The following is a 24,278-nucleotide window of genomic DNA, read 5'->3' on the forward strand; positions in this document are numbered from 1 at the left end:
TTGAGTAGATAAAATAAATCTAGACACACTGGAGACGACACCATGGGATCAAAATAAAATCTGGCATTTAATGCAGGTTTTACATGCTGCTATAAGGCTTTACACGTACAGTCTGTTACAGGAATAAGACGCCTGAAACTAATCAGAACAGAAACTAGGGCTGGGTTAAGAACCCCGTAGCAGGTAGTAATGAAACCTCTCCACACCTGTGTTTAATCTGCGTCAAACTCACATGATGGGTATCGAATAAAGTAGGAATCAAAAGGATCAAATGAAGAACACTAATCGATCTGTGTTACTCTTAGGGTGCTGGTGTTGTACATTTTAAAACAACCAGCTGAAAAGATGATCTCTAGAAAGTGAATTAAACATTTCCTGTGATGAAACTAAAGAAGCAGTCCTTTGAGTTTTGATGAAGAAGCATCAGGAAGGTGTGATTGCACTCTCACACACTGTGGGGGATGTTTTGGTGTTGCGTTCAGGGGAAATCGGTTCCACAGAGAAACAGAATTTGTCCGGTCTTACAGCTCAGACCCAGGGTGCTCACTCTGGTATAGACGGAGGCCAGTCCACATCCACAGACTGAGGGAGGAAACACACAGATTATATCTAACAGGTAAGGGTCAACAAAGAGCAAACACTGGTTAATTGTTAGTTTCATGCCACAAGGGGTCTCTCTATCATAACAATAACAACAGCTGTTTGCAGGATCGCATTCATTTTCTGCCATCAAGGAGTCCTTCATTGTTGATCGTTCACAAGATTTTTACCAGAGGCTGAAGTTTTACAAACATAGCCACTGATTATACCCCCTGAACACACCAAATAAAGCAGCTTCAGTTTGGAAATCAGTGTTTTCTGATGCACTTTGGTGATGAAAAGACACTCCTGAGAGGATGTAAGCTGGTCTTCAGCTTGGAGGTTTTTACCGGTAGCTGAATTAACCGAAACAAACAGCCACGGATTAAAGCTAGTAAAACATTCAATGTGTTTTTCTGAAGCAGTTTGGCAGACACAGGACCTCCATGAGAAGCTTCTTAATGACGTTTGTTTATCTAATAGATTAATATCCAGATGTTGAGGAGGTTTTACAGGGAGTAAAATCACCTTAAGTTGGTCTTTTTCTCCAGAATAATTGGACTGTGTGTTCAAACAAATAAAAACATTGAATAAAGAAGTTGAACAAACTACTGTTTCTCCGATGCTGTTTGGTGAAGCTCACTTTCCCTCTAATAACTTAATATCCAACAACTTAAAACCTTCATCCAGATTTACTGTAGAGTTAAAAGCTGTTGCGGTTCCCATATCGAGATAGTGCTTCAAACGAAAGTTAATATCATCACATATAATCATGTATGACCCACAATGTATTTTATTTGATGTTGTATGCCCATATATAAAAGGCTAAGGGTTTGGAGAGTTGACAGAGGGACTATAGAGCCTGGTATAATTTATGACTATGGAGGTCACTGTTTAGCACGGGAGACACAGCTGTCTTCACTCGCAGCAGGTCGTAAACAGGAGCCCGGACTTAGTGGCAAAGTACTGGAGCTTCCAGCTCAGCTTGAACTTGACCATCTGAGGCAAGTCTGGAAATGTCCAGTCTCACACACCGGAAGCCATGACACTCCCCCTCATGTAAGGGTATATGGGGGTGTCTTTGGTTCTGCCTCTGTGTAAGGGTATAAAAGCAGTAGCTGAGAGAGGAAAGATCGGTGACGGGGGTTTTCCTTGGTGAGTACTCTGGAATTGCTGTATGTTTACCGGAGGGCTTTTCCGGAATACTCTAAAACTTGCTGTACACTAAACTGCATGTTTTAAGAAATACCGATCACTATGAGGAAGACCTAACCTCTGGATTTAACCGGAGGGGAACTAACTCCATGACTTAATGTTGTTATATTAGGGATTTAGAACACAGTAGGAAACGTTTTGTATGGTTGTCACGTAACGAGAGAAGGTAAACCCCTGTAAAAGTGTGGACCCTTTTTCTGAAATAAAATCATCCCACCTTCTTGGACTGGGATAAAAGGATTGAGCGCTGTCCTCTCCAGATTTAAGGTAAGATGCACAACGGCCACACACACACCCTTAGGTAGGGCCACACCTCATTACAGATACCAAAATCCTACGGGATCGCTTAAATGGATTTAGTGAGTCGTCTGCATTGAAACAGCGGTTAATTGAACCTGGTTCATTCGGGGTTATCAGAGGTAAGATCTTGCCGATCCAGGTGGATCCGAGCCTGGCGGTAAACTTGCATAGACTCAATAGCGTCTGATAGGTCAATTAGCAGGGCTGGTTAATAGCCAGAATAATTAACACAGGCCCGCCGGCCCCACAAAGCACCTCACCTCCACGTCGAGCTCCAGGATGTCTGTGTCTGTGTTCAGCAGCTCACACAGGTTGGGTTTGGTGCGGCCGAAGTCTCCGTGGACGAACTCTTTGATGTACCTGAGCTGACGTTCAGGAGCACTTTGTCAACAAAACATTTGTAAAAAGTACATTCACTTTCCCTAAAGGAGGGCTAAGCATCTGTAATATCCAGGATTGTAAAAGAAGCCAGCCTTATTTCTCTGATGGAGGATACGTGCCGGCCTGCGTCTTCATCCCCAGGTAGAAGTGATGCGAGTCGAGGAAGCGAGTGCTCATGCTGTGGACGACTCGGGGACGGACGGCCAGCGCCCGCCGGTGCAGAACCCTCAGAGGAGTCTTCTGATCCAGAGTCAGATCCTGGTGGGAAGAACAACAACAGATGGTTTTATACTTTAGTATTCGTATATACATTTCCCCCTCTGGAACTCACATCTGTCTTCCTTCAGATCTCAAATCAAAACTCTCCTTTTCAGAACTGTTTTGAATCTGTAATTATTGTGAGTTTATATATTTGAAGTGGGTTCTTTTAATGCTGTTTTTATGAATGTGAGCATGTCATTGAGTACCATGATAAGAGCAAAATAAATGAAATGTATTATTGTTATAATTACCACTGATTTAAAGTATCTCCATTGGAGATTCGCAACCTTTTACAATCCAGTTTCAAACTCAATTTAAAGACCAGTTTAAAATGTGGAATGCAATTCAGTTTCTAAGTGCCATAAAAAATAAATAATTAAAAAATGTAATTAATTAATATAAAAATTGGGAATGTATAGATTAAGATAAGTAATTTATATATATATATATGTGTGTGTGTGTGTGTGTGTGTGTGTGTGTGTGTGTGTGTGTGTGTGTGTGTGAGACCTTGATGTCGTCGATGAAGGCGATGTCTTCACTCTGAATGGGTTTCAGGGTCCAGACGAGCGCCGTGTACGACTTGGTTTTGTCCTCCTCTCCCTCCTTCATGCGCCCCATGGCCTCCCTGCAGACAAACACAGCCGTCAGCCTCTGCCTTTAACGGCTCATTACTTAACAACGCAGGAAGGAGTAGTGATAGGAGGGTTAAATATGCTCAGGAGCCGGTGTGTATTGCTTTTATGAGTCTTAAAAGCTAAGGTGGAAGCAACAGAATCAAACGCAGAGTGAGGTGGGGTGTTCTGGTTTGTAAAAGGATCCTTTTACTTATTTATATAATCATATGTATTTCTACAAGATAAACTTCTCACCTGGACACAATCTGCAGGTCTCTCACTTTGATTTTGTCTGAGGAATTGTTGATGGTCTAAAAACAAAAAACAAAAACAAGGTGAGTGGTTGTGTTTAATATTTGAGGACATAAAGGCAGCATGTGTATCTGTCAGTGAAACAAGAGAAGGATTATGAGTGTCATTCAGCTTCTGTTCAAACACTTTGGTCCATAGGAAGATACTTCAACATCTATCTACCGTCTTTAGACCTTCACGACTTCAATTAGAACAAAAAGAAGTAACCAAATTCTGGCTTTAGTTGTTTTGATATTTAGCTCGGAAACAAAGTGTTAATGAGCGTCAGAGAGTGAGTGAAGTGTATAGCTTGTGGGGTGATGGTGATGAAGATGACCTCCTGCAGCTGCTTCATCTCTGCTCGGCTCAGTCTGGATCTGTGAGGGTTCAGCAGCTCCATCGCAAACGGACGACCTGACAATCCAGAGAAAAACATTGAATTCTTCAGGAAATAAAAAAGCTGTGCGAGTAAAAGCTCCTCTCAACACGAGGAATTATTCTGTGTAATTATACTTTTTAATTCAGGTGTTTTTGGACTGTTGCGTACCCAGTTGGACTTAAATAAATGTGATCTTCTTCTCCATCTGCCGGAGTATATTTTCAAATATTGGATGAATAACATGACACATTTTTACAAACATGCTAAATGCTTTAAAATGCTTGATAGAGTTTTATAATAACACACACTTTAAAAGAAGAATACTTTTTATACTTGAATTTAGTTTATTTTACCCAAAATACTTTTTTTCCTTTGCAACATTTTTAATTTAGGACTGTCTTTCTGTTTTCAGTCTTCAGTAGTTCCACATTCTGATCGTCAAACTTGTGTCAGAGTATCTCACCGTTTCCCAGAGTCCGGACGTCCACATCCTCTCTGCCAGACGAGGAGAAGTTAAATCCTTTGAGAGAATAGATGAAGATCATTATCAGGACACATTAAACTCTGACTGCAGACACACCGAGCCGCAGACTCACCGTCGGATCTGAAGGAGGTGAGGACGGGCGCAGCGATCAGCTCCTCCACCGAAGACTCCATCCTCCGCTCGCCGTCGATCACCCAGGGAGTCTGAGGCAGAGTGCGGCAGAACTTGTTGTACCTCCCTGAACAACGGGAACGACATCAGGATGGAAAACAGACCCAGTTTTGTTATATATATCTATCTATTCATATTTACGCACCTTACTCCTCTCTGCTGTTTGTACATGCTGTTCATTTTTTGTTTTATCATGCACTATATTCAGGACAGGATTTTTTATGTTTGTTTGTTTGTTTGTATAGTCTATTTATATGTAGGCGATATCTGCGTGTAACACTTAGAGCTGAACATCTGAACGTCTTCAATGATCCGGATTAAATATCTTTACTTTAATGACCCAACGTTTAGTTACTGAAAGGACAGACTTTAATTGAGAGCCATGAGAGTTTTGACTGAAAGAAATCACAGTCGATAGTCTGTGCCAGCAGCGTATTATGACCAACAACTGTCTATATTTGATCGTGTTTGTGAAGTAAAGATAAACTGTGAAACTCAAAGTGAACAAAATCAGTTTTTGTACCAGGAATTAAACATGGTTATTTTTGCTGAAGTTAGCCATTTTCAAATGGGACTCACTTAAGGACTGCGTATAAATTACCCACTTTTTAATGGAATTTAGTAAAAAAATTAAGGGATTTTTTGTTTCTTTTGGTGTGTGTGTGTGTGTGTGTGTGTGTGTGTGTGTGTGTGTGTGTGTGTGTGTGTGTGTGTGTGTGTGTGTGTGTGTGTTTGTGTACCTGCGACAAACACAGACTGGTGGAGACACTGGACGTCCTGTGAGCTGCAGCTGCAGGTCGGCTTCGCTGGTGGACAGGCGTAATGTCTGGAAATAAATCAAATCATTATAATTTAAACATTATTTCACTAAATAAATAAAGAACTGAGACTCAAAGGGGAAACTAACTTTAGAAATTTGGCATCAGAGATCTTCTCCAGAGCTTTGACCACCGCCATCCTGGTGAACACCGACTGTAGGAAGGGAAACACACTCATTAATAACTCCTGTAATATCGTCACCTGAACCTCACTGAACCTCTGGCCTTCCTAACCATTCAGTATTCCCTCAAACCTCACCTGTTTGTTCTTGGTGGGTCTGAAGCAGTCGGCACACGTTGTTGCACTGAGAGGAAACAGGAAGTGGAGCATCATTTAAACACAGGTCTATCAAGAGTCACAGGTCAGGGGTCACCTGTGTGCTGCTGGTTATTAATAAGAAGTATTGTAGGTGGATCTTCAGAGGGAGGAGGACTCACAGGAAGTGGCAGTCAGCGTCCGTCTCTGGGTGAGTGAACTCCACAGAGACCTCGAACAAACTCTAAAGACAAAGAGAAAGTCCAGTGTTTTAAATATATACACTTATATTATAGATTAAATGTATAAATATCTATAATAAATACTTTTTTTTAACCAGTATTCCTCAGTGACTTACAGGACTGACTTTAGGTTAAAGGTTTTTCATTCATAAATTAAATCTTTTAATGAGATAAAGATGAATTAAATTGAGGTATCTAATCCTAAAACTGGGTAAAAAAGTCCTTTGACCACTGTCTGATGCCTGGTTTCATATCCACATCATTGTTACTTTGTTTTAATGTTAAGTACAGTACCTGTTGTTGTTAAAGTTTGCCATTTTCATTGAATTTAAGCAATTGTTTTATTATTGATCTTGGGTTTTTTGCCTCTTCCTGCACTGTTGTTACGTGTGAGTGTCAAGAGTGTCTTAACCACTTTTAAAACTGAAGGTTTCACTTGTCTTGTTTAAATATCTAAAAACAAACTATAGTATAAAACGTGTTTCTTAAATAAACCCGACTGAGTCTCTCCATCTTACCCTGGTAACCACAGCGACGCCCCCCATCTCCTTGGTGACCAGACCCTGCAGGACCCACTTGAAGGCCTCCTTCACCTGGACCACGTCGTCCTTATCCACCGCCATGCTCTTCTCCCTGAACGAGAGCTTAAGATGAACCTCCATCTAACACGAGACTGATGTTGTGTTTAAAGGACAAGAAAAATGTATTCACCTCATCTCCTTCTTCACATGGAGCCAACAGGAGTGCTGCAGGATTGAAAACAAACTGAACCTTATTTTACTTTTCATTAACCTGATGCAAAGAACATTAAAAACACCATGCATGTACAGCCATGAACACGCTAAATGAAGATGTAGTTTGGTCGGTATTCAAGCATGGTTAACACACACCACACACACACACACTGACCTCACGGACACACAGCTGAGCAGGCAGAGACACAGACAGAACCAGAGTGTCGAACTCGTACTTTTCTTCCTTCACCTTCTCTGCTATCTGTAAACACAAAACATCAAGATCATCTAAAGCATGACACAATCTGACAATGTGTGTGTGAATATCTAACTGCACACACACCTTCACAGCCTGAGACGTCCCGCAGAGATCCTGTAGGATGCCCAAACACACCACACACACACCAGGCTCGGCCTCCTTCAGTTTGTCCTCAGCAGCAGCAGCAGCAGCAGCAGCGTCTTCCTCTGGCGGAGCTTCAGTCCTGCTGAGCTCTAGTTTCGCTCTTTTACTCGGTGGGTCATCAGCTGGTTCTGGCACTACTGCATCATGGGATTTGTTGTTTTCTTCTGTGGAATCTGCTGCTACTGAATCTTGGGATTTGCCGTTCTCTGCGTTGCCGATGAATGCTTGAAGTTCTTTGAGTGTTTCCTGGTGATAAATCACACAACGCAGGATGGATCAGCAAGGTACCAGCATAAAGACGGTGAGCATAGACTGTATATATATATATATATATGTATGTATGTGCAACAAGAAATGTGAAAGGTGTATAACGAAGCACAGTAGGTGAGTGTTACCTGGTGAGGCTTTCTGTAGGCAGCCTGGACGCTCACACAGCAGAACCTGAGGACGCAGCGAGGGCAGCAGCCGGCCGACAGAAGCTTCTGAACGATGGGTTTATCTTTCTCCTTCAGAGGCAGCATGACTCCAGTCTGCAGGAGGGGAGGCAGGATAATTAGTGCTGGATCACATGACATAGTGACTAAGTATGCATGTCATATACAAACAAAAGAGCTTATTTTACATATCCTAATATAACTTATTTGATATGGACAGATACAGATACATACACAAACATAAAACATCTATTCTATATCTAAATACAACATGCCTTCAGCTTCTATTCCCAGATCCAGCTCTAAAACTAAAATAACCTTCTGTTTGTTGCAGATGTACCTCTAAGTTGGAAGTATAGCTTTGCTAGAGCAACACATGTATTGTTAATTTCAGCTTGTTTATAATAAAAGTAATAATTATCCATTTTATTTATAGCAAAGTACTCAAAGATACATGTTAACATTCACAAATAATTACAATTACAGCACACATACACTTTAAAATACACAATAGAGGCACTATTGTGCACTAATCATAAAGAAAATGAAGCCTGTTCCTTTTTAAATCTGCACTTATGTTGGTTCTCCATGCACAAAACAAACCCTTCATATAAAATAACATCAATTTATAAGACCTAAAAACATTGCACCATTATAGTGAAGTCCTCTATAGATATATGGGTTTGGCCAATCAAGCTTTAGTGGGACGAGATTACAAACTTTTGAATGGTTTTGTACATGATGTACATAATCAGCTTCTGCTCAACAGACTGAAATCAGCCGCTAAAGTAAAACCATGCTTGTTTTCTCCCCAGACTCTGCTAAGCTAATTAAGCTAACACTGATCTCTAAGAGAGTCAGTAAACACACACAGCACAGTGAGCAGCTGCTTAACACAGGCAACAAACCTACCGATGGCAGTTGTGGTGAATTCACGAAGATATGAGGAAACCAAAACAAGACCCAGAGTTCAGTTACTTGCTAACATGTTTCATCCTAAATGCTACTTCTGCTACAACAGACCAAGCTAATCGAGGCCAGCGCAGATCTGTTTTTCTTACAGCATTTGCATGATACAGTTTCAACTTTAGGAATAAATTAGAGGCTTCAAAAATCAGCATGTCAACCCTTGTACCTTTATGTATAATCAAGACAAAAATTAAATATTTGACACGCAGTTGTTGTGTTAAGTAACTAAGTAGATGTTACTCAAGTACTGTACTTAAGTAACGTTTTGAGGTACTTGTACTTTATTTGAGTATTTAAATGCTGTCCTACTTGTACTTCTACTCCACTACAATTCCGAGGTAAATGGTGTACTTTTACTCCACTACGTTAATTTAATGCCTTTAGTTACTTTACAGATTTGGATTACTGATGGTAAATATAATCAGCCCTTAAATCAGACTTTAGTTCACCTGGAGTAAATCCAGCAGCTACCCTGCAGTATACAAAGCCATTCAAACTAGCTGCACCTTTACCAGCTCTGAGAACACCTTAATGATCAATCATTATAAAACATATCAGAGATATTATTCTGAAATGGACCAATCAGACAATGACTACTTTTACTGTCGCTGCTTTAAGTACATTTAGAGGAGAGTACTTTCTACTTTCACTGGAGGAACATTTTGAGTACAGGTACTTTACTTGTAACATAGTATTCCTACACTCTGGTACTTCTACGTTTACTCAAGTACAATATCTGAGTACTTCTTCCACCTCTGTATAAAACATCGGTGTGATTGGAGTTTTGCAGGGATCGGCAATCGACACCTCACGTCTGAATACGTCATCACGTCGCAGTCTGACAGTCGGGTCTCTTCCTCTCTACGCAGCAGCCGGACGCTCTCGAAGGTTCTGAAGGCGACACCGGGTGGAAATTAACTTTCTATCTGAGTCCATCCGTAGCCGAACCGCGGCGTTTCAGCTCCGGAACATCACCGATTCCCTTCTCCATTAATCCCTTATCATTTTCCACCGATTATTAAGTAAAGATGCCTGAAGCGATGGGAGCAATGAGAGCCTCAAACATGGGGAGAAACAAAGGAGGGGCGTATGTGGACCGCGACAAGCCGGCCCAGATCCGCTTCAGTAACATCTCTGCTGCTAAAGGTAACCTAAAATAATATCAAATATTTATGTGAAACTGCTAAAAACCTGCTTAAAACCCTCACTTCCAAGTGTAGTTTCATAGCGGTGGGCTGGGCACCGTTATTCAGCCTTAAGCTTCATCCAGCACCGAAATCTCATTGATTTTTAACAGCCTTATTTTGTGGTTTAAAGACACACTTTTCTCATTTAAGAGGTGTGTGTTTTAATTATAACTAATCCCCTGTGTTATTCTGCACATGTGACATGCACTGGTTCCTTTTTTCCTACTTAAATCTTCCCTTAATTTGGGGTGGCTTCCCTTACAGCTTTCAGTGTAGCTTCTAGTAGCATGCAGCATGAGACAACATTTTTAATGCACAACGCACTAAAAGTAAGTAAAAATATACATAATTGTTGTTGAAATGGATAATATACTGCACAACACTTCCCATGTCAGTCTAGTTTCATAGCTGTGGGCTGGGCACCGTTATTCAGCATTCTTAGCTTCAACCAGGACCGACATCTCATCCAGAGAAGAGGCTTTTTGATATAAAGACAAAACACACTGGCTGCTAATTTAACAGGTGTTTTTGGCACATGTGATATGCACAATACTTTTGTTTTACTGCTATTTTTAACTGGCTTCCGTTGAAGTGCTCAGTATAGCTTCTAGCAGCACGAGACAACATTTGTAATTCATCACGCATCAAGAGTCTGTGTGGTGGTCTCTCTGCAAGATGCTCATGACTCGACACAATCTCAGGTTTAGCTCAGTGGTCCTCCTAAGTGATGCACACTGAGCCATATATGGACAGGAGCTTAGAGGCAAATGAGATAGTAAAATGTGTTTTAGTTACTGGGCTTCTCAATGAGTAAAGCAGTTAGGATGCAGTACAATTATTAGAAGAGTTATAAGAGGTCAGACTGAAAGGGTGGAATAACCTGAGGGCTGTATTTCCCCTTTTCTTGGTTGTGAATAATTTATGTGCTTTGTTCATTATACTATCCTGAAACCTACAGATGCAATGTTGTCGAAGACTAGAATGAATATTAAAAGACATGTCATTTATGTATGCTTTGGCTGTTGTAGCAACCCCAATAAACACAAATGGATATGGTGGATTTGGATTCCTCCTGCCTATGACAAACCTGAAAGTTAAAGTTATTATTTTCATATATAATGTATACGTATGAGGCCTAAAGATGCTATATTTACCATGTGTAGACCAAACTTAACAATTACAACATGTGTTTTTTTATTACTCGTTCTATCCGCCATAGTATTGTGGTTTTTGATTCCTCCTGCTTGTGAACCATCCACTGTACTGACCCGTCCCTTGTTTGTGTGACAGCTGTTGCAGATGCCGTCAGAACCAGCCTGGGGCCCAAAGGCATGGACAAGATGGTCAGTACACGTATTTTTGTCTCGTGGCTTACTTTACCTAGCTGTTCTGTCGGACTCGTGATCCTTATTCAGCTGCTGTTTGTTTCAGATCCAGGATGAGAAAGGTGATGTGACCATTACCAACGATGGAGCCACCATCCTGAAGCAGATGCAGGTGCTCCACCCCGCTGCCAAGATGGTACGTAGCACCACTCGCACTCTGTCTGATAGGGTTGATCCTTTTGAATTGCTTGGTTTTTTTAAGGATAACTTTCAGTTTCCTTTTCCCTAGATGATTTGCAGAACATTTCCAACGTAGACTAATCTTGCTTGTTTATTAAAGTCTGTATTTAAATATTTGTGGTTTTTTTTTGTTGATTTTTTAGCTGGTGGAACTATCCAAAGCCCAGGACATTGAGGCTGGAGACGGCACCACCTCTGTTGTTGTGATTGCTGGAGCCCTGCTGGAAGCATGCTCCAAGCTGCTGCAGAGGGGTAAGAGCTGCAGACACAATATTAACCGTTATTGTGAATGCTTATCTGCAATTGTGCTTTGCCACGGAGGACTATCGGGGAATGATGGCTCAGCAGTTTAATTTGCAAATATATTTAGTTCACATTCTCAATTATTTAAAATGGTTTTATCATTAGGAAAGTTAGGCAAGTTATAGGGGTAGCGGGAGGGAAAAACCTTCATGTTTGAATCAAAGGCTGTTTTCATAAAATGTAGATCTTTCATATATTTTAGTTTACAACCAGCAATACAAATGTCTATAATTCTTAAATATCTTTAAACTGAACAAAGTCTGCAAAACCTCACAATTTGGAGCTAAAACCAGATAATATTTAGCATTTTTTGTTGTTAAATGAATATGTATACTCGCGCTAAAAACACATTTGAGTTATCATTTCTGTTGAAATGGTTTCAGTGCTCGTGTTTACTCGTTGTCCCCTGGTTCAGGTATCCACCCCACCACCATCTCCGAGTCCTTCCAGAAGGCGGTGGAGAAGGGCGTGGAGGTTCTGACGGGGATGAGCCGGCCGGTGCAGCTGAGCGACCGCGAGACACTGCTCAACAGCGCCACCACCTCCCTGTGCTCCAAGGTGGTGTCACAGTACTCCAGCCTGCTGGCGCCCATGAGCGTGGACGCCGTCATGAGGGTCATCGACCCAGCCACCGCCACCGGGGTCGACCTGCACGACATCAAAATCATCAAGAAGCTCGGGTGAGTGAGAGGGAAATGCAGCTGGTCTGTATCACAAATCATTTAAAGTTCAAACCTGATCTCTTTGTACTAAAGAAAGAATGTGTTCATATTTTAAGGGAGATAAATCTGATGCGTTTGGTGCTGTTTCTTTCAATTTAAGAAATTCAAGAGGGATTTTAGTACTACTCCTGTCTGCCTTCAACGTATTAATCTATATTTTCCTCTCTTGTGTCTGTGGTTCTTTTCAGTGGGACCATTGATGACTGTGAGCTGGTGGACGGCCTGGTGCTGACCCAGAGGATTTCTAACACCGGTGTGTCCCGTGTGGAGAAGGCCAAGATTGGCCTCATCCAGTTCTGCCTGTCCCCTCCCAAAACTGATGTGAGTCACCCGATAAACATCAGCATGTTATTGTGTATTAAGGGAACATTTTATGTGTTTATTTTCAAAAGAAACATGTATGCTAAATTACAGAATCAAATCGAGTTCCACTGTTGGAATAGCATCGGTCTGAACTCTTCACACGCGCGTCTTTTTTTTGGATTCGATTTAAGCAGCAGTTTGGTTATGTTGGTCCCAGGGACCATTTCAGATTTTCATAATTTAATATTAACACAAAGTGACAACATGGCAAAAAAAGGACATTTTGTCCCAATATATTTACTAATTCTGTTTTGAGTCCAACATCAAAAAGTATATTTACTTTTAGTAGTACCAAAGCAAGCCCCCTCCGCGTGCATCCTTCTTGGATTCTTATTGAGAGTAGCGTGAAATCATCTGATGTCACACAATGATCCCAATATGACTCTACTGAAAGGAGTGTCCCCTGACTCTGAGTTCCTGTCATGGTGTTCCTCTCCTGACCCGCTGTGTGTTCTGAGTGCAGATGGATAACCAGATTGTGGTGTCAGACTACGCCCAGATGGACCGCGTGCTGCGGGAGGAGCGCGCCTACATCCTGAACATGGTGAAACAGATCAAGAAGGCCGGCTGCAACGTGCTGCTCATCCAGAAGTCCATCCTCAGGTACACACACACAGCTAACACCAGAACACACACACTGGTGTCCAGGTTTGATAATGAGAGGTGAAATGCTTCATATTAACGACTCACCGTCCTTTCACAGAGACGCTCTGAGCGACCTCGCCCTGCACTTCCTCAACAAAATGAAGATCATGGTGGTGAAGGAGATCGAGAGAGAGGACATCGAGTTCATCTGCAAGGTGAGAGACGGGAAATGAGATGTTGTTTTTTCCCAGGAATGTGATATAACTGTGGGTAAAGGCAAATAAAAAAGCTAAGGCAAGAAGTTCTGAAAATGACATGACTTGACCGTAATGCAACCTTTAAACGTAGAAGATGAATCCTGGTGCATGTTTTAGGTACTGGGAGCTCATGCACAGATTCCCTCTTACAAAGGCGCTCCTGCAGTCTCCTCCTGCTGGAGCGTAAGAAACAGAGGAACAGTATTGTGGAAAGCTCTCCTTTTATTCAGTCCTGGTTGTCTCTGCAACTTTTGACAGAGAGCATTCCCACATATGCAACATATCCAAGGAAAAGATTTAGGTAATGCAACTTATTAAAGATAGAAAAACAACACCGCTCTTACGATAGCTGAGGCTTTATCTGGTCTCGTTTCACAAAACCATACATATTGATTTATTATTATCTGCTTTTACATTTATAAAATACTTTTTTCAGAAATGTCGATATTGTGCTTGTACATAAATACTTGTTTAAAGAATTACATATTTTTGGACTGTTTGATGCTCTCTATGAATGTCACTTACAAATGATTCCAATACCCTACATATTTAAATAGTATGCATCCAGGACATCCTATCCTGAGATTATTTACCTGAAAATATTCCCATTTTGACAGTTAATTAAAACAAACTCTCCCCTCTTCTCTCCTGCAGACTCTTGGCACAAAGCCCATCGCTCACATCGACCACTTCCTCCCAGAGATGATGGGATCAGCAGAGCTGGCAGAGGAGGTCAGCCTGGACGGCTCCGGAAAACTGGTGAAGGTACGCATCGGGAGGAGGCTCAGTACTGACCACTGACAGTTAAAGATCAATGACATGTAGCCCTGGATAAAATTAATTTGGACATAAGCGTGTAAATAAGTATACGAGTTCTTAAAGGTTTTGGTTCTCTAGCATAGTTTGACATTAACACCTCCAGTAAACGTTCGATGTTGCTCCCCTGCAGATCACAGGTTGTTCCAACCCCGGGAAGACGGTGAGCATCGTGGTCCGAGGATCCAACAAGCTGGTGATCGAGGAGGCCGAGCGCTCCATCCATGACGCTCTGTGTGTCATCCGCTGCCTGGTCAAGAGGAAGTGAGTCATTACTGCAGAGGCTATTCCACAAATACTACAGAAAAGGGAACGCTAAACCTAAGAGAACTCCCTCTTACAAAGGCGCTCCTGCAGTCTCCTCCTGCTGGAGCGTAAGAAACAGAGGAACAGTATTGTGGAAAGCTCTCCTTTATTCAGTCCTGGTTGTCTCAGCAACTTTGGACAGAGAGCATTCCCACATATGCAACATATCCCAGAGAAAAGCTTTAGGGTGCTTGTACTTTACTCAACTCTTTCAGGTGTTCATAGATTTCACTTTTAGCGTTACCCTCCAGTTAAAGTCTGAAAGAATGTGACTGCTTGTGTTGCTTGACTCGTTTTTTGGCACACCACTGACGTACTGTATTTTTCCCAAACTCTCTTCCTCCTCCTCCTCTCCTCAGGGCTCTGATAGCCGGAGGCGGCGCTCCAGAGATCGAGCTGGCCGTGCGTCTCGCAGAGTACTCGCGCACTCTGGCCGGCATGGAGGCATACTGCGTGCGGGCTTATGCTGACGCCCTGGAGGTGATCCCCTCCACGCTGGCTGAGAATGCCGGCCTGAACCCCATCTCCACCGTGACGGAGCTGCGCAACAGGCATGCTCAGGGAGACAAGATGGCCGGCATCAACGTCCGCAAGGTCTGCTCTCTTTCTCCCCTTTTATTAAAATATAGGGTATATTATATACACTGTGCTTTAAGGCAAGTCAGTTGTTAAAGTTAAGTACAGTGAAAAAATACTGATTCACTTCTGTGTGTGTACAGGGAGGAATCTCCAACATCCTGGAGGAGCTGGTGGTGCAGCCTTTACTGGTTTCCATCAGTGCTCTGACTCTTTCCACAGAGACGGTCCGCAGCATCCTCAAGATCGACGACGTGGTAAGACTCTCAAACTGGATGCATTTGTAAACTAATGTGACGTTAATTTATCTGCTTTACCTCTTTATTTATGTTTACTGACCCTGAGGGCATTGTTTTTTTTTCTTTGAGACTGAAATCTGTTTTCTCTTGTTTCAGGTGAACACCCGATAAACGAATCCGAGTCTGTCCAGTGAGTTCTGTCCACTAAGCCTGCTCGTACTGCATGGACCCGAGGGCTCTGTCAACATCAGTCTGTTCAGATTTCCACTGTTGTTACGTTACGTAATTTAATAATAAAGGCTTCTTTTTTTTGTTGACACTCCAGCTGTTCCCTGTGTGATTCTGTTGCCTCATTGTAAATGCAACCTAAGTGTAGTGGCATTCGAGAGGGTCATGAAGTAGTAGAAGTTATAACATTTTATTTTCATAATGCTGTTTAAGAGGATTTTTAATCTTCGTATTGGATAATTTACAGCCAAGCTCTACACACTCATTAGTAGGTGTTAGGACTTTTCCCCTCCTGTAAATCTGATTAAAAAGATTCCACATAACCTTTCCACATGTCTTTGGTAGCAAATCTGAATGCTTCAAAGGAAGGATAGCCCACAAGACAATCAAAGAAATTAAAATTCATCTTTTTTAAGCCGGGAAAGTTTGACAAGAGAAATCTATGAAATGAAAAAGTAGTCATAGTTCCATGTAATATGATGCATTTCTGTAAATAAACTACCTAAGCAGTACACATAAATAACTAATCCAAAACATACATGCACTAGAAACACATTGAAAGAGCACAGTGAGTAGTTCTCACCTATCATATGTTAGTGTAGGTTGTTTTACAGGTTTCTTACTAGTACTCAACTCTTTACCACCTCTTAATATAAGAATAGTTCATTCTTTATCAAGTTATTATGCTTTTATTTTGTATGGAATCCTGTCCTGCTACGTCACTTCCTTCCCAACCGAACTCCGCTTCGTTGCTAAGGTGTCCACCTGCTGCTCCGCTGCTGCCTAATTACCCAAACAGTTTTCAGCGCGTGGATTACAGAATGATTTATCTGAAATTATCGCGTTTTTGTAACTTTATTTTACATTAAAGTGGTGGAAGTATTACAAGGAAATGGCCAACGCTCACCGGACCAACGTGCTGGTCACTTCTTGTCTGAAAACGCCGGTAGATCCGCACACTAAAGCGCCGTTAGCTTCTTACGAGCGGGGGAGAGTGGTGAAACACACATATTCCTGTTTTACGGACAACCGGGACTACGCGAGGGAGGTAAGGACAGTGGTGTAAAGTAACTGAGTACATTTACTAGAGTACTGTACTTAAATCAGACTTTAGTTCCACCTGCAGTAAATCCAGCAGCTACCCTGCAGTATACATAGCCATTCAAACTAGCTGCACCTTTACCAGCTCTGAGAACACTTTAATGATCAATCATTATAAAACATATCAGAGATATTATTCTGAAATGGACCAATCAGACAATGACTACTTTTACTGTCGCTACTTTAAGTACATTTAGATGGTAAAAAATGTTTGTTTGTACTTTTACTTAAGTAAGATTTTGACTGCAGGACTTTCAGAGGAACACAGTATTCCTATACTCTGGTACTTGTACTTTTACTTAATACACATTTGAGGTAGTTGTATACTTGAGTATTTTCATTGTATACTATTGTATGTTTCTACTCATTTTGGAAGCCAATGTTGTACTTAGTACTTTTACCTCTAATACTTTAAGTACATGTTGCTATCGTACTTAAATACCACTTCAGCAGTTACTGAAATCATCAGAGTAGTTTTGTAAAACGACTGATTTATCTGGTACCTATTATCACTCAGGCATTTATATTGTTGATTAGTTTTATTTGTAACAAACTATCATATTTAGATTAACTATTCTCTAAAGCTTTACATTTTTAAATTCACTATTTGTTAAATTTAGTAGATTATGGGATTTAAACTCTCACTGAAGTAAAGGGTCTGAGTACTTTATTCAACACTGCTATTAATCCTGTTGTCGAACTACTAAACATCACATTTTTATACAAAACCCCATCAACAAGGCTTCTTTTACAGATATGAAGTAACACTTTCTAAACTGGATCCAGTTAAAAGTATAGTAACTTCAAATACAAGTTGTAGATTTTCACCAAAAATAAACTCTGATGTTGAAGAGCCAAATGAAATATGCCTTTTTAAAGAAAAGTAATAATTTGGCAGCAAGAAAGTATTCATTTAGACTCAAATTATAATACTTTTCAGTGCAGATCCTTGGCATATGTCTGAGTAGCAAACCCAAACGTTAAATAGTACAATATCCATAAAACAATCCTGAGTTAATAAAGATGAAATGTATACAGTTTTCCGACTGAAACAGCTAACAGTTGGGTTGACAGTCTGAAGTGAGTCCGTGTGATAGAGAGGATTTGAGCTCTATACTTTATTGGCTCACTGACTATTTTTGAAAATCCTTCCTGGCTACCAGACGTCACGCTCCATTGAAATTCGCCACACACTTAACTATCCTTCAGACAACAACACACAGACAACCCTGCTGTCCTCACAGCTTCAGCTGATGATAATGCGTCAACCAGAAGAGGCAGCCACCTGATGCAGGGTGTGTGTCAGTTGAGCTTTTCATGGTAATCTGGCCTTTGTGTTCCACCATATGGCCCGCGTCGCTGCTCTTAATAGGCTTAGTTCTGCAGGAGCACTGCTACAGAAGGCCTGATTCTTAAAACATTATCTTGCAGCAGGAATGAGATATAACTGATATAGCAATCAGAACAAATGTATTACTTTCAGGCTTTATTTCATTTGACTAAAATTGCTTGTGTGAAATGATTAACTGTTTTGTACTGAAGCCTCCTTTGTCAGAAATGTAGATTTAATCAGAATCAGTGGGTTTAAAACACAAGAGGAATTGATTTGGTGTAAATGGTGCATAGAAAGTTACAGAAAGAAGAATAGGTAATTTAAAAAACAACTTCATAGACTATTGTAACTAATATTGTACAAAATATTAATATATAAGAAATTGAGTACAGTCAAATAAAATAAGACACATACTATATTCAAAGTGGAGAGCTGAGCTGATTTAAAAAGACGTAGTGTGGAGCAGAAATGTGTCACATGTTCAGAGGGATGTTCAGGACTTACAGAATAAAAAAGAACTAGCTATTGTTCTCATAATGTGCATAATGTAATCTATAAAATGGCCACTGATTGGCAAATGAGCTTAACATGACTTTTGACCTCTTTCAGCGTGAGTACGAAGACTCTGGCTCTGACTTCTGTGATGAGGACTATGTCGGGAGGGGGGGGCCTCTCATGATGACGGACTACAGAGCGGCAGGAGACCGCCTCGACCTGAGTGAGATCTTCTTCTCCAACGAGGAGTACTACAGCAAGCTGGAGGAGCTGAAGAAGGCCCACCTCCGCACCATGGCCGAGCTGGAGAGCATGTACCGGAGGAAGCTGGAGCTGAAGGCCTCGGAGCCTCCGGACACCAGGACGCTGGAGACGGGCAGGCACAGGTGCGTGGCTCCTGGTCAACAGGATTATGCTAAGACGGATCAAAGGTAATTGTCTGGGGATTCTCATGTCTGGATGTTTCATCATGGCTTTAACACACAGAGAGTGAATACAACTTAAAGGATCAGTTGACCAAAATCACAATAATCATAATCTTTCATAAACTGCATGGTAGTTAGCTCTGCAGTTTTGTTTTGTGTGCTGTGGATTTAAAGATATTCCCCTTCTGATAACCCTCTACTTTGCTGCTTAAAACATTGAAAATCTGTTTCTTTTTTTAGAAATAATGTCCGAGTTACTTTGGATTAAGTAGAAAGTATTAAACTGTTGACGGTACCTGGGACATGCTTGTGGAAAAACACAACGCTAATTCATCGTCAGTACTTTGTGTGGCACGGATATATTCAAATCTAAAATATATTTGCATGGTTAAGACATATTCAGCAAGTGAAAACAGTTGATTTATACATGTTGGTGAACTTCGTAGTTACATATGCTGAGCAAAGTGGCTGTGGCTCTATATATTTGAAACTGTTATCCTTGTCTATACAAGTGTAGTCTGGTTTGAACTGCTTTTCAATACAAGGTGTCAAGCATTTGCCCGTCATAGCTTCCTCCTTGTTAAGATGTGCTGATTTTATGCCGTTATGAATTTAAATTCCTAGTTTTTTACCACAAAGTCCTGACAAAGTCGTAGCATCATTTTCATTTTGTTTGATTTTAAGTGAGGGTCTGTCATGTTATGAGTATGAGGTGCTTTGTCATAATAAAGCTCATTCGTTTATGTTTCCTGCTTGGGTCCCATGGTCCAACAGCAGCCCTGCAGCTTCCCGTCACTTGAGGAAGTCTCAGTCTGCAGTTGAGCTGAGGAGGAGCTCCCCAGACTACTCAGACGAAGAGGAGGCTGTCAGTAGATATGTGGAGAAAGGCCAGCTTTTTTCTCCTAAAGAGCACATCAAGAACATGTGGCAGGACTTCAAGCTGGCCCCTCAACACCTGTCGTGTTCCTCCATGCAAAGCCTCCCAGCAGACCAGAAGAAGCCACGGAAGGGAAGAGGAAAGAAGAGGCAGGAGCGTAGAGATGGAGAGCAGGAGAACTGGAAACACAAATTCACCGTCCCGGAACCTTTCCAGATGATGCTGCGTGAGGACGAGAGGCGAAAGCGCGGCATAAAGTCGCGCTCAGAAATCGAACAGGAGAACGCAGAGCTGAGGCGGCAGCTGGAAGAACTGACTGAGTGCCAGAGGAAGTTCCGTGCCAGCACCATACCGGCTCATGTTCACCTCCCGCTTTACGATGAGCTGCAGGGGCGCAAGAAGAGAGAAGAAGTGCAGCCTCGAACCCTCCAGAAGCCCTTCAGTTTCCTGGAGAGGGAGAGACTGAAGAAGGAGCAGAAACAGCGGAATCCTTCACCCAATGAGGAGAAAGTGAAACCCTTCAAAGCCAAGCCTGTCCCCCGGTCTGTGTACGCAGCGGCCACAGGGGAGCAGATGAAGGAGGAGCAGCTGTATCGCTCCATCAAGATACAGATGAGAGCTCAGGAGATGCTCCACAGTGCTGCGATGCCCCCCAGCATGCTCACCCGACGACTCAGCGACCGCAAGAAAAACAAAGAAGGTAGCTCTGAGGACAACAACCCCCCCCACAATCCTCACATTCACACAGAGGTGCCAGACTTCGACGCCCGGTACAGACGCTTCCAGAAACATCTGGAGAAACAGAAGGAGGTGAAGCCCACTACTACGTGCGAACCCTTTGAGTTGAGGACGTCCCACATCAGCTCGCACCGTGAGCGCATCCTGGCCGACATCGAGAAGGAGCAGAGCAGCCCCCGGTCGGTGCGCTGGCCGCATGTCAGCCCCGGGCAATCTCGGACGGCAAACTCAAGCCTGTGCTCGTCTCTCTCGGCAGCCTGGAGATCCTGCCGGCCAAAGTCACCGACGCCTCCAAGAAGCGCCATGACGCCGTGAGGTACCGCATTAGGACTCCAGAGGCTTCCACCCTAATAGTTGAGATAGAGACATCCTCACAACTCCAATGTCCTGTTCCCTTCTGTGTTTGAAACCCCTGCAGGAAAAACCTGTTCCCAACATCCCGCTGAATGCTCACAACCCAACACCTGTAGCCGAGTATCGCTCCCATATCCTCCACTATCTGCCCCCGCCCTCCCTATCCAAACCCTCTGCCTCTGTGACCAGATTGTCTCTGAGTAGAAAGGTGCTGGAGGAGAGGAGGAAGGCCGAGGAGGAGGAGGAGCGGTGGAAGGAAAGTCAGAGGCAGAGGGAGAAGAAGCTGCAGCGGGTGGTGCTGAAGCGAGCCCAGGCCAACGACCCCCACCGGGCTCTCTCTCAGACAAACCAGGGCAAACTCAAGGAATTCAGGTTCCCTAAAAACACCACGACTGCAGAGTGAGCTGAACGGCTGGAGAGTGAAAGGTGGGGATCCATAATGTTTCTATCTCTGCAGGAAACAAGAGCTTCAGCGTAACAAGGAGTACCAGCAGGAGATCAAGGAGATGAAGCAGAGAGTGAAGGGGAGGCCGCTGCTGCTGGAGCAGGTTGCACAGGTGAGCCTCCACCTGCAGCTTTATAATAAGATCCAAATTAGATTAGATCAGATTTCTTTGTGACCACCTTCAGGTTCAGTTCGGATTAAGGTTATTTATTTGTACCTGTAGGTAGATTTTTGTTTTATGCTTTCTGTTTGCAGATGAAAGACGAGGGATGAAGCGATAGAACATTTAATATAGCAAATGAGTTATTAGTTATTCCTTCTTCAAACATTTCTGTATGGTTGATGCACACCATTCTGACTGAATAAATAAAAGACTTAAATTGTTAATTTGATAATATCTGCTTGCGTTGCTTATTATTAAATTGTTGGATGGATGTTTCCACATTAAAGTAATGTACATTTTATTGCATCAAACATTATAATGTGACCATATAATATACGTTATTTTAAATGGATAATAATAATAGATATTAAGCTTTCAGTATAATTTAATGCTAAAACTGGCTCTTTAAACATGTTGATTTCAGGACTTGAACAGAATTTCTATGCTGTAGTTCTTCTAAATAACTAAAAGATCTGAATACTTTAGTTTTGAATAAAAAGTTATTGCAATAAACAGTTAAAAAAAATCTAGTTGAAGTCAATCATTGTCTTACCATACAATAAGTGCTGGCATCCATTTATATCACATACTGATGTAATCCAACATTGGAAGAGTATCTGAATTGTGTTTTTGAACAGCTTTGATTGGATGTTGTTGTTGACTCTGACTTTCTGGACTATGATAACAGAGGAATGCTAAGCAGGCGGCGGAGAAGCGCTACACAGACGCTCTGCAGGGATGTGACCTGACTGAAGACTTCATCAGCAGCAAGGCGGCTAAAGCCGGATCCACACACAAAGCCTCTGAGTCCAGCGACAGCAAACACTGGTGAGTCTGTAGAAAACAACACACTCTAAACTGATGGGTAATGAGATGAATCATCTGGGGGGGACTGCAGGAAACCATTTGTTCAAAATAAAACAGCCAATAGTTTCAGAGTTTGATTTTGTTTTTCTTATATGCACAACAGTAACAGAGAAGCAGTCGTGGAAATGTCAGGTCTGAGGCTCCCTCTGACAGTGCTCATTTAAATCAAAAAGAAAATCACCCAAGTAAAACATCAAAACCCAAGACATGAAATAATATCTGCTTTTTAAATCACTTAAAAAAAATATCAGATCATTTCTTGATGGAATTTCTGTTGGATTTTAAATGTTATTCTTAATTATTGATTTGCTTTTGTAGAGTGCAGTGTCACTCCTGTTTTAAAGTGTAGTCCTCTTTTCTCCCTTATGCTTGTATCCTTATTTAAACATTATGACACTATTTTTGTTGTTGTGCTCTTCAAATATATATTTTTTAAATGATATTATTTTGAGTAAATGTACAAATAAGCATTAAAACGTTTATAAAAAAGAGATTTTGATTCAGTTTTTTTATTGTTTCTTAAACAAAATACAAAATAGCATGCATCACACAACATAGAAAAAGGAGAAATAAATCAATAGTTAGAATATGTTACAAAAAGTGAGATCACATACCCACACCAAAATCTGTTTTGGGTTTATCAGATAAACCCTATTTTATCTCATGAAGTGGGGAATCTTTGTTAGATTTAGTCACGGATAATTGTGGTAAAAGGTTGTCTGTGAGGGCTGTTAGTGGCATCGACTCAGATCTGATTGTGTTCTTCTGTTTGTTAGTGAACAAGAGGAGCCAGACATGGGATACAAGCCTGTTCACTACAGAAAGATCTTCCTGGGAGATGATGATGTGGATCCAGAAGAAAAGGAAGGAGGGAGCGAGGCGACTTCACAAAGTCACCGTGACAGTGAGGACGCCAGCAGTCACCACTCTGATCAGAATTATCATAAGGATGGCGATCACCAGGATTCAGATGGAAGTTACCACTACTCAGACGATCACGAGAATTATTCAGACGACAGCGAGCACGAGGCTGACACCTCTCAGCAGGAAGAAGGGAAGTGATGTCATCGATTGTTATGATACAAGAGGCCATTGCTACGTCCACAAACTCTGATCGACACATGAGCACATCAAGTGATGAGGAACAATGAAGAGTTTCTTAATCCTTCGATGATTAGACGTTCATTTTATTGTAAATATTGGGCTCACATACTTAATTTGTTGTGCACATAAAAATGAGACTTTGATATCTTTAACCTTAGTGAGTACCTATGGGATCAGTTAGTTTACATTTTCATCACTTTTATCAATTTGCATCAATAAAGAATTCACTTCACATGACGTTAGTTTCAACGTCTGTAAAAGGTCATGAAAAACATTGTGTAACTAGATGTAAGATTATCAAAATAACATGAGCTCATACATTAAGTTATATTTATTTACTGCTATGTGAAATATTTATTTATTGTTTTTTGGTTTATGTCAAACTGGACTGTGTTCAATAAAGACACGTATTCAAAAAAAAATTACAACTTTTTTGTTTTTTCCTGTAATGAATTTAAACACTGGTGGAAGAAGTACTCAATACCACAAGGTCAGACATACTCCACTCATAAAAACCCTTGATTCATATTTGTAAATATGAATACAAAATGTTATCAACAAATAAAAAGCTATCGAAGTATATTTATAGATGAGGCTACACAGTCAGCCTGCTTTTATTTTAAGGACATTAAACTAATACATTTTACAGTTGAATGCAAGACATTTACTGTACATGGCTCCTTCATTCAAAATATATG

General features: G+C 41.4%; 3 protein-coding genes and 1 long non-coding RNA gene across 4 annotated transcripts; 3 read left to right on the forward strand and 1 right to left on the reverse strand.

The window, feature by feature from the left end:
• Positions 1–48: 48 nt before the first annotated feature.
• Positions 49–8,711, reverse strand: pus10 (pseudouridine synthase 10). Its single transcript, XM_063884545.1, has 18 exons — positions 8,475–8,711; positions 7,524–7,658; positions 7,069–7,374; positions 6,901–6,987; positions 6,703–6,737; positions 6,510–6,624; positions 5,932–5,993; positions 5,753–5,798; positions 5,583–5,647; positions 5,416–5,501; positions 4,617–4,742; positions 4,484–4,540; positions 3,979–4,055; positions 3,606–3,661; positions 3,244–3,361; positions 2,591–2,733; positions 2,355–2,454; positions 49–582 (listed from the first exon to the last, which is right to left on the reverse strand). The coding sequence occupies exons 2-18, from the start codon at positions 7,647–7,649 to the stop codon at positions 544–546; spliced, it is 1,644 nt and encodes a 547-aa protein (XP_063740615.1). The 5' UTR covers positions 7,650–7,658; positions 8,475–8,711; the 3' UTR covers positions 49–543.
• On the forward strand, positions 1,726–5,324 carry LOC134865123 (uncharacterized). Its single transcript, XR_010165898.1, has 2 exons — positions 1,726–2,061; positions 4,433–5,324. It is a non-coding gene; the product is annotated as an uncharacterized LOC134865123 (long non-coding RNA).
• A 618-nt stretch (positions 8,712–9,329) lies between the features above and the next one.
• On the forward strand, positions 9,330–15,774 carry cct4 (chaperonin containing TCP1, subunit 4 (delta)). Its single transcript, XM_063884626.1, has 13 exons — positions 9,330–9,677; positions 11,009–11,061; positions 11,150–11,239; positions 11,427–11,535; positions 12,002–12,266; positions 12,497–12,629; positions 13,135–13,274; positions 13,375–13,471; positions 14,168–14,278; positions 14,463–14,593; positions 14,995–15,229; positions 15,355–15,468; positions 15,607–15,774. The coding sequence occupies exons 1-13, from the start codon at positions 9,560–9,562 to the stop codon at positions 15,619–15,621; spliced, it is 1,611 nt and encodes a 536-aa protein (XP_063740696.1). The 5' UTR covers positions 9,330–9,559; the 3' UTR covers positions 15,622–15,774.
• Positions 15,775–16,447: 673 nt separating this feature from the next.
• fam161a (FAM161 centrosomal protein A) lies at positions 16,448–23,996 on the forward strand. The gene is given in 8 exon segments (XM_063884302.1): positions 16,448–16,726; positions 18,722–18,993; positions 19,807–20,894; positions 20,897–20,963; positions 21,206–21,373; positions 21,459–21,558; positions 22,298–22,437; positions 23,253–23,996. Coding segments are annotated over 8 exon segments (2,277 nt in total). The 5' UTR covers positions 16,448–16,570; the 3' UTR covers positions 23,539–23,996.
• The last annotated feature ends 282 nt before the right edge of the window (positions 23,997–24,278 follow it).

This window comes from Eleginops maclovinus, chromosome 5, assembly GCF_036324505.1.
Source record: "Eleginops maclovinus isolate JMC-PN-2008 ecotype Puerto Natales chromosome 5, JC_Emac_rtc_rv5, whole genome shotgun sequence".
Lineage (NCBI taxonomy): Eukaryota > Metazoa > Chordata > Actinopteri > Perciformes > Eleginopidae > Eleginops > Eleginops maclovinus.

What these genes read in the sequence shown, in the direction of transcription:
- cct4 (XM_063884626.1), top strand. Translation starts at nt 9,560, where the DNA reads ATGCCTGAAGCGATGGGAGCAATGAGAGCCTCAAACATGGGGAGAAAC. An exon ending in TAACATCTCTGCTGCTAAAG is followed by an intron (nt 9,678 to 11,008) that starts GTAACCTAAAAT and finishes TTTGTGTGACAG; the next exon opens with CTGTTGCAGATGCCGTCAGA. An exon ending in CTCCAAGCTGCTGCAGAGGG is followed by an intron (nt 11,536 to 12,001) that starts GTAAGAGCTGCA and finishes CCCCTGGTTCAG; the next exon opens with GTATCCACCCCACCACCATC.
- pus10 (XM_063884545.1), bottom strand. Translation starts at nt 7,649, where the DNA reads ATGCTGCCTCTGAAGGAGAAAGATAAACCCATCGTTCAGAAGCTTCTG. An exon ending in GGACGTCTCAGGCTGTGAAG is followed by an intron (nt 6,988 to 7,068) that starts GTGTGTGTGCAG and finishes TTGTGTTTACAG; the next exon opens with ATAGCAGAGAAGGTGAAGGA. An exon ending in GACCCACCAAGAACAAACAG is followed by an intron (nt 5,648 to 5,752) that starts GTGAGGTTTGAG and finishes CCCTTCCTACAG; the next exon opens with TCGGTGTTCACCAGGATGGC.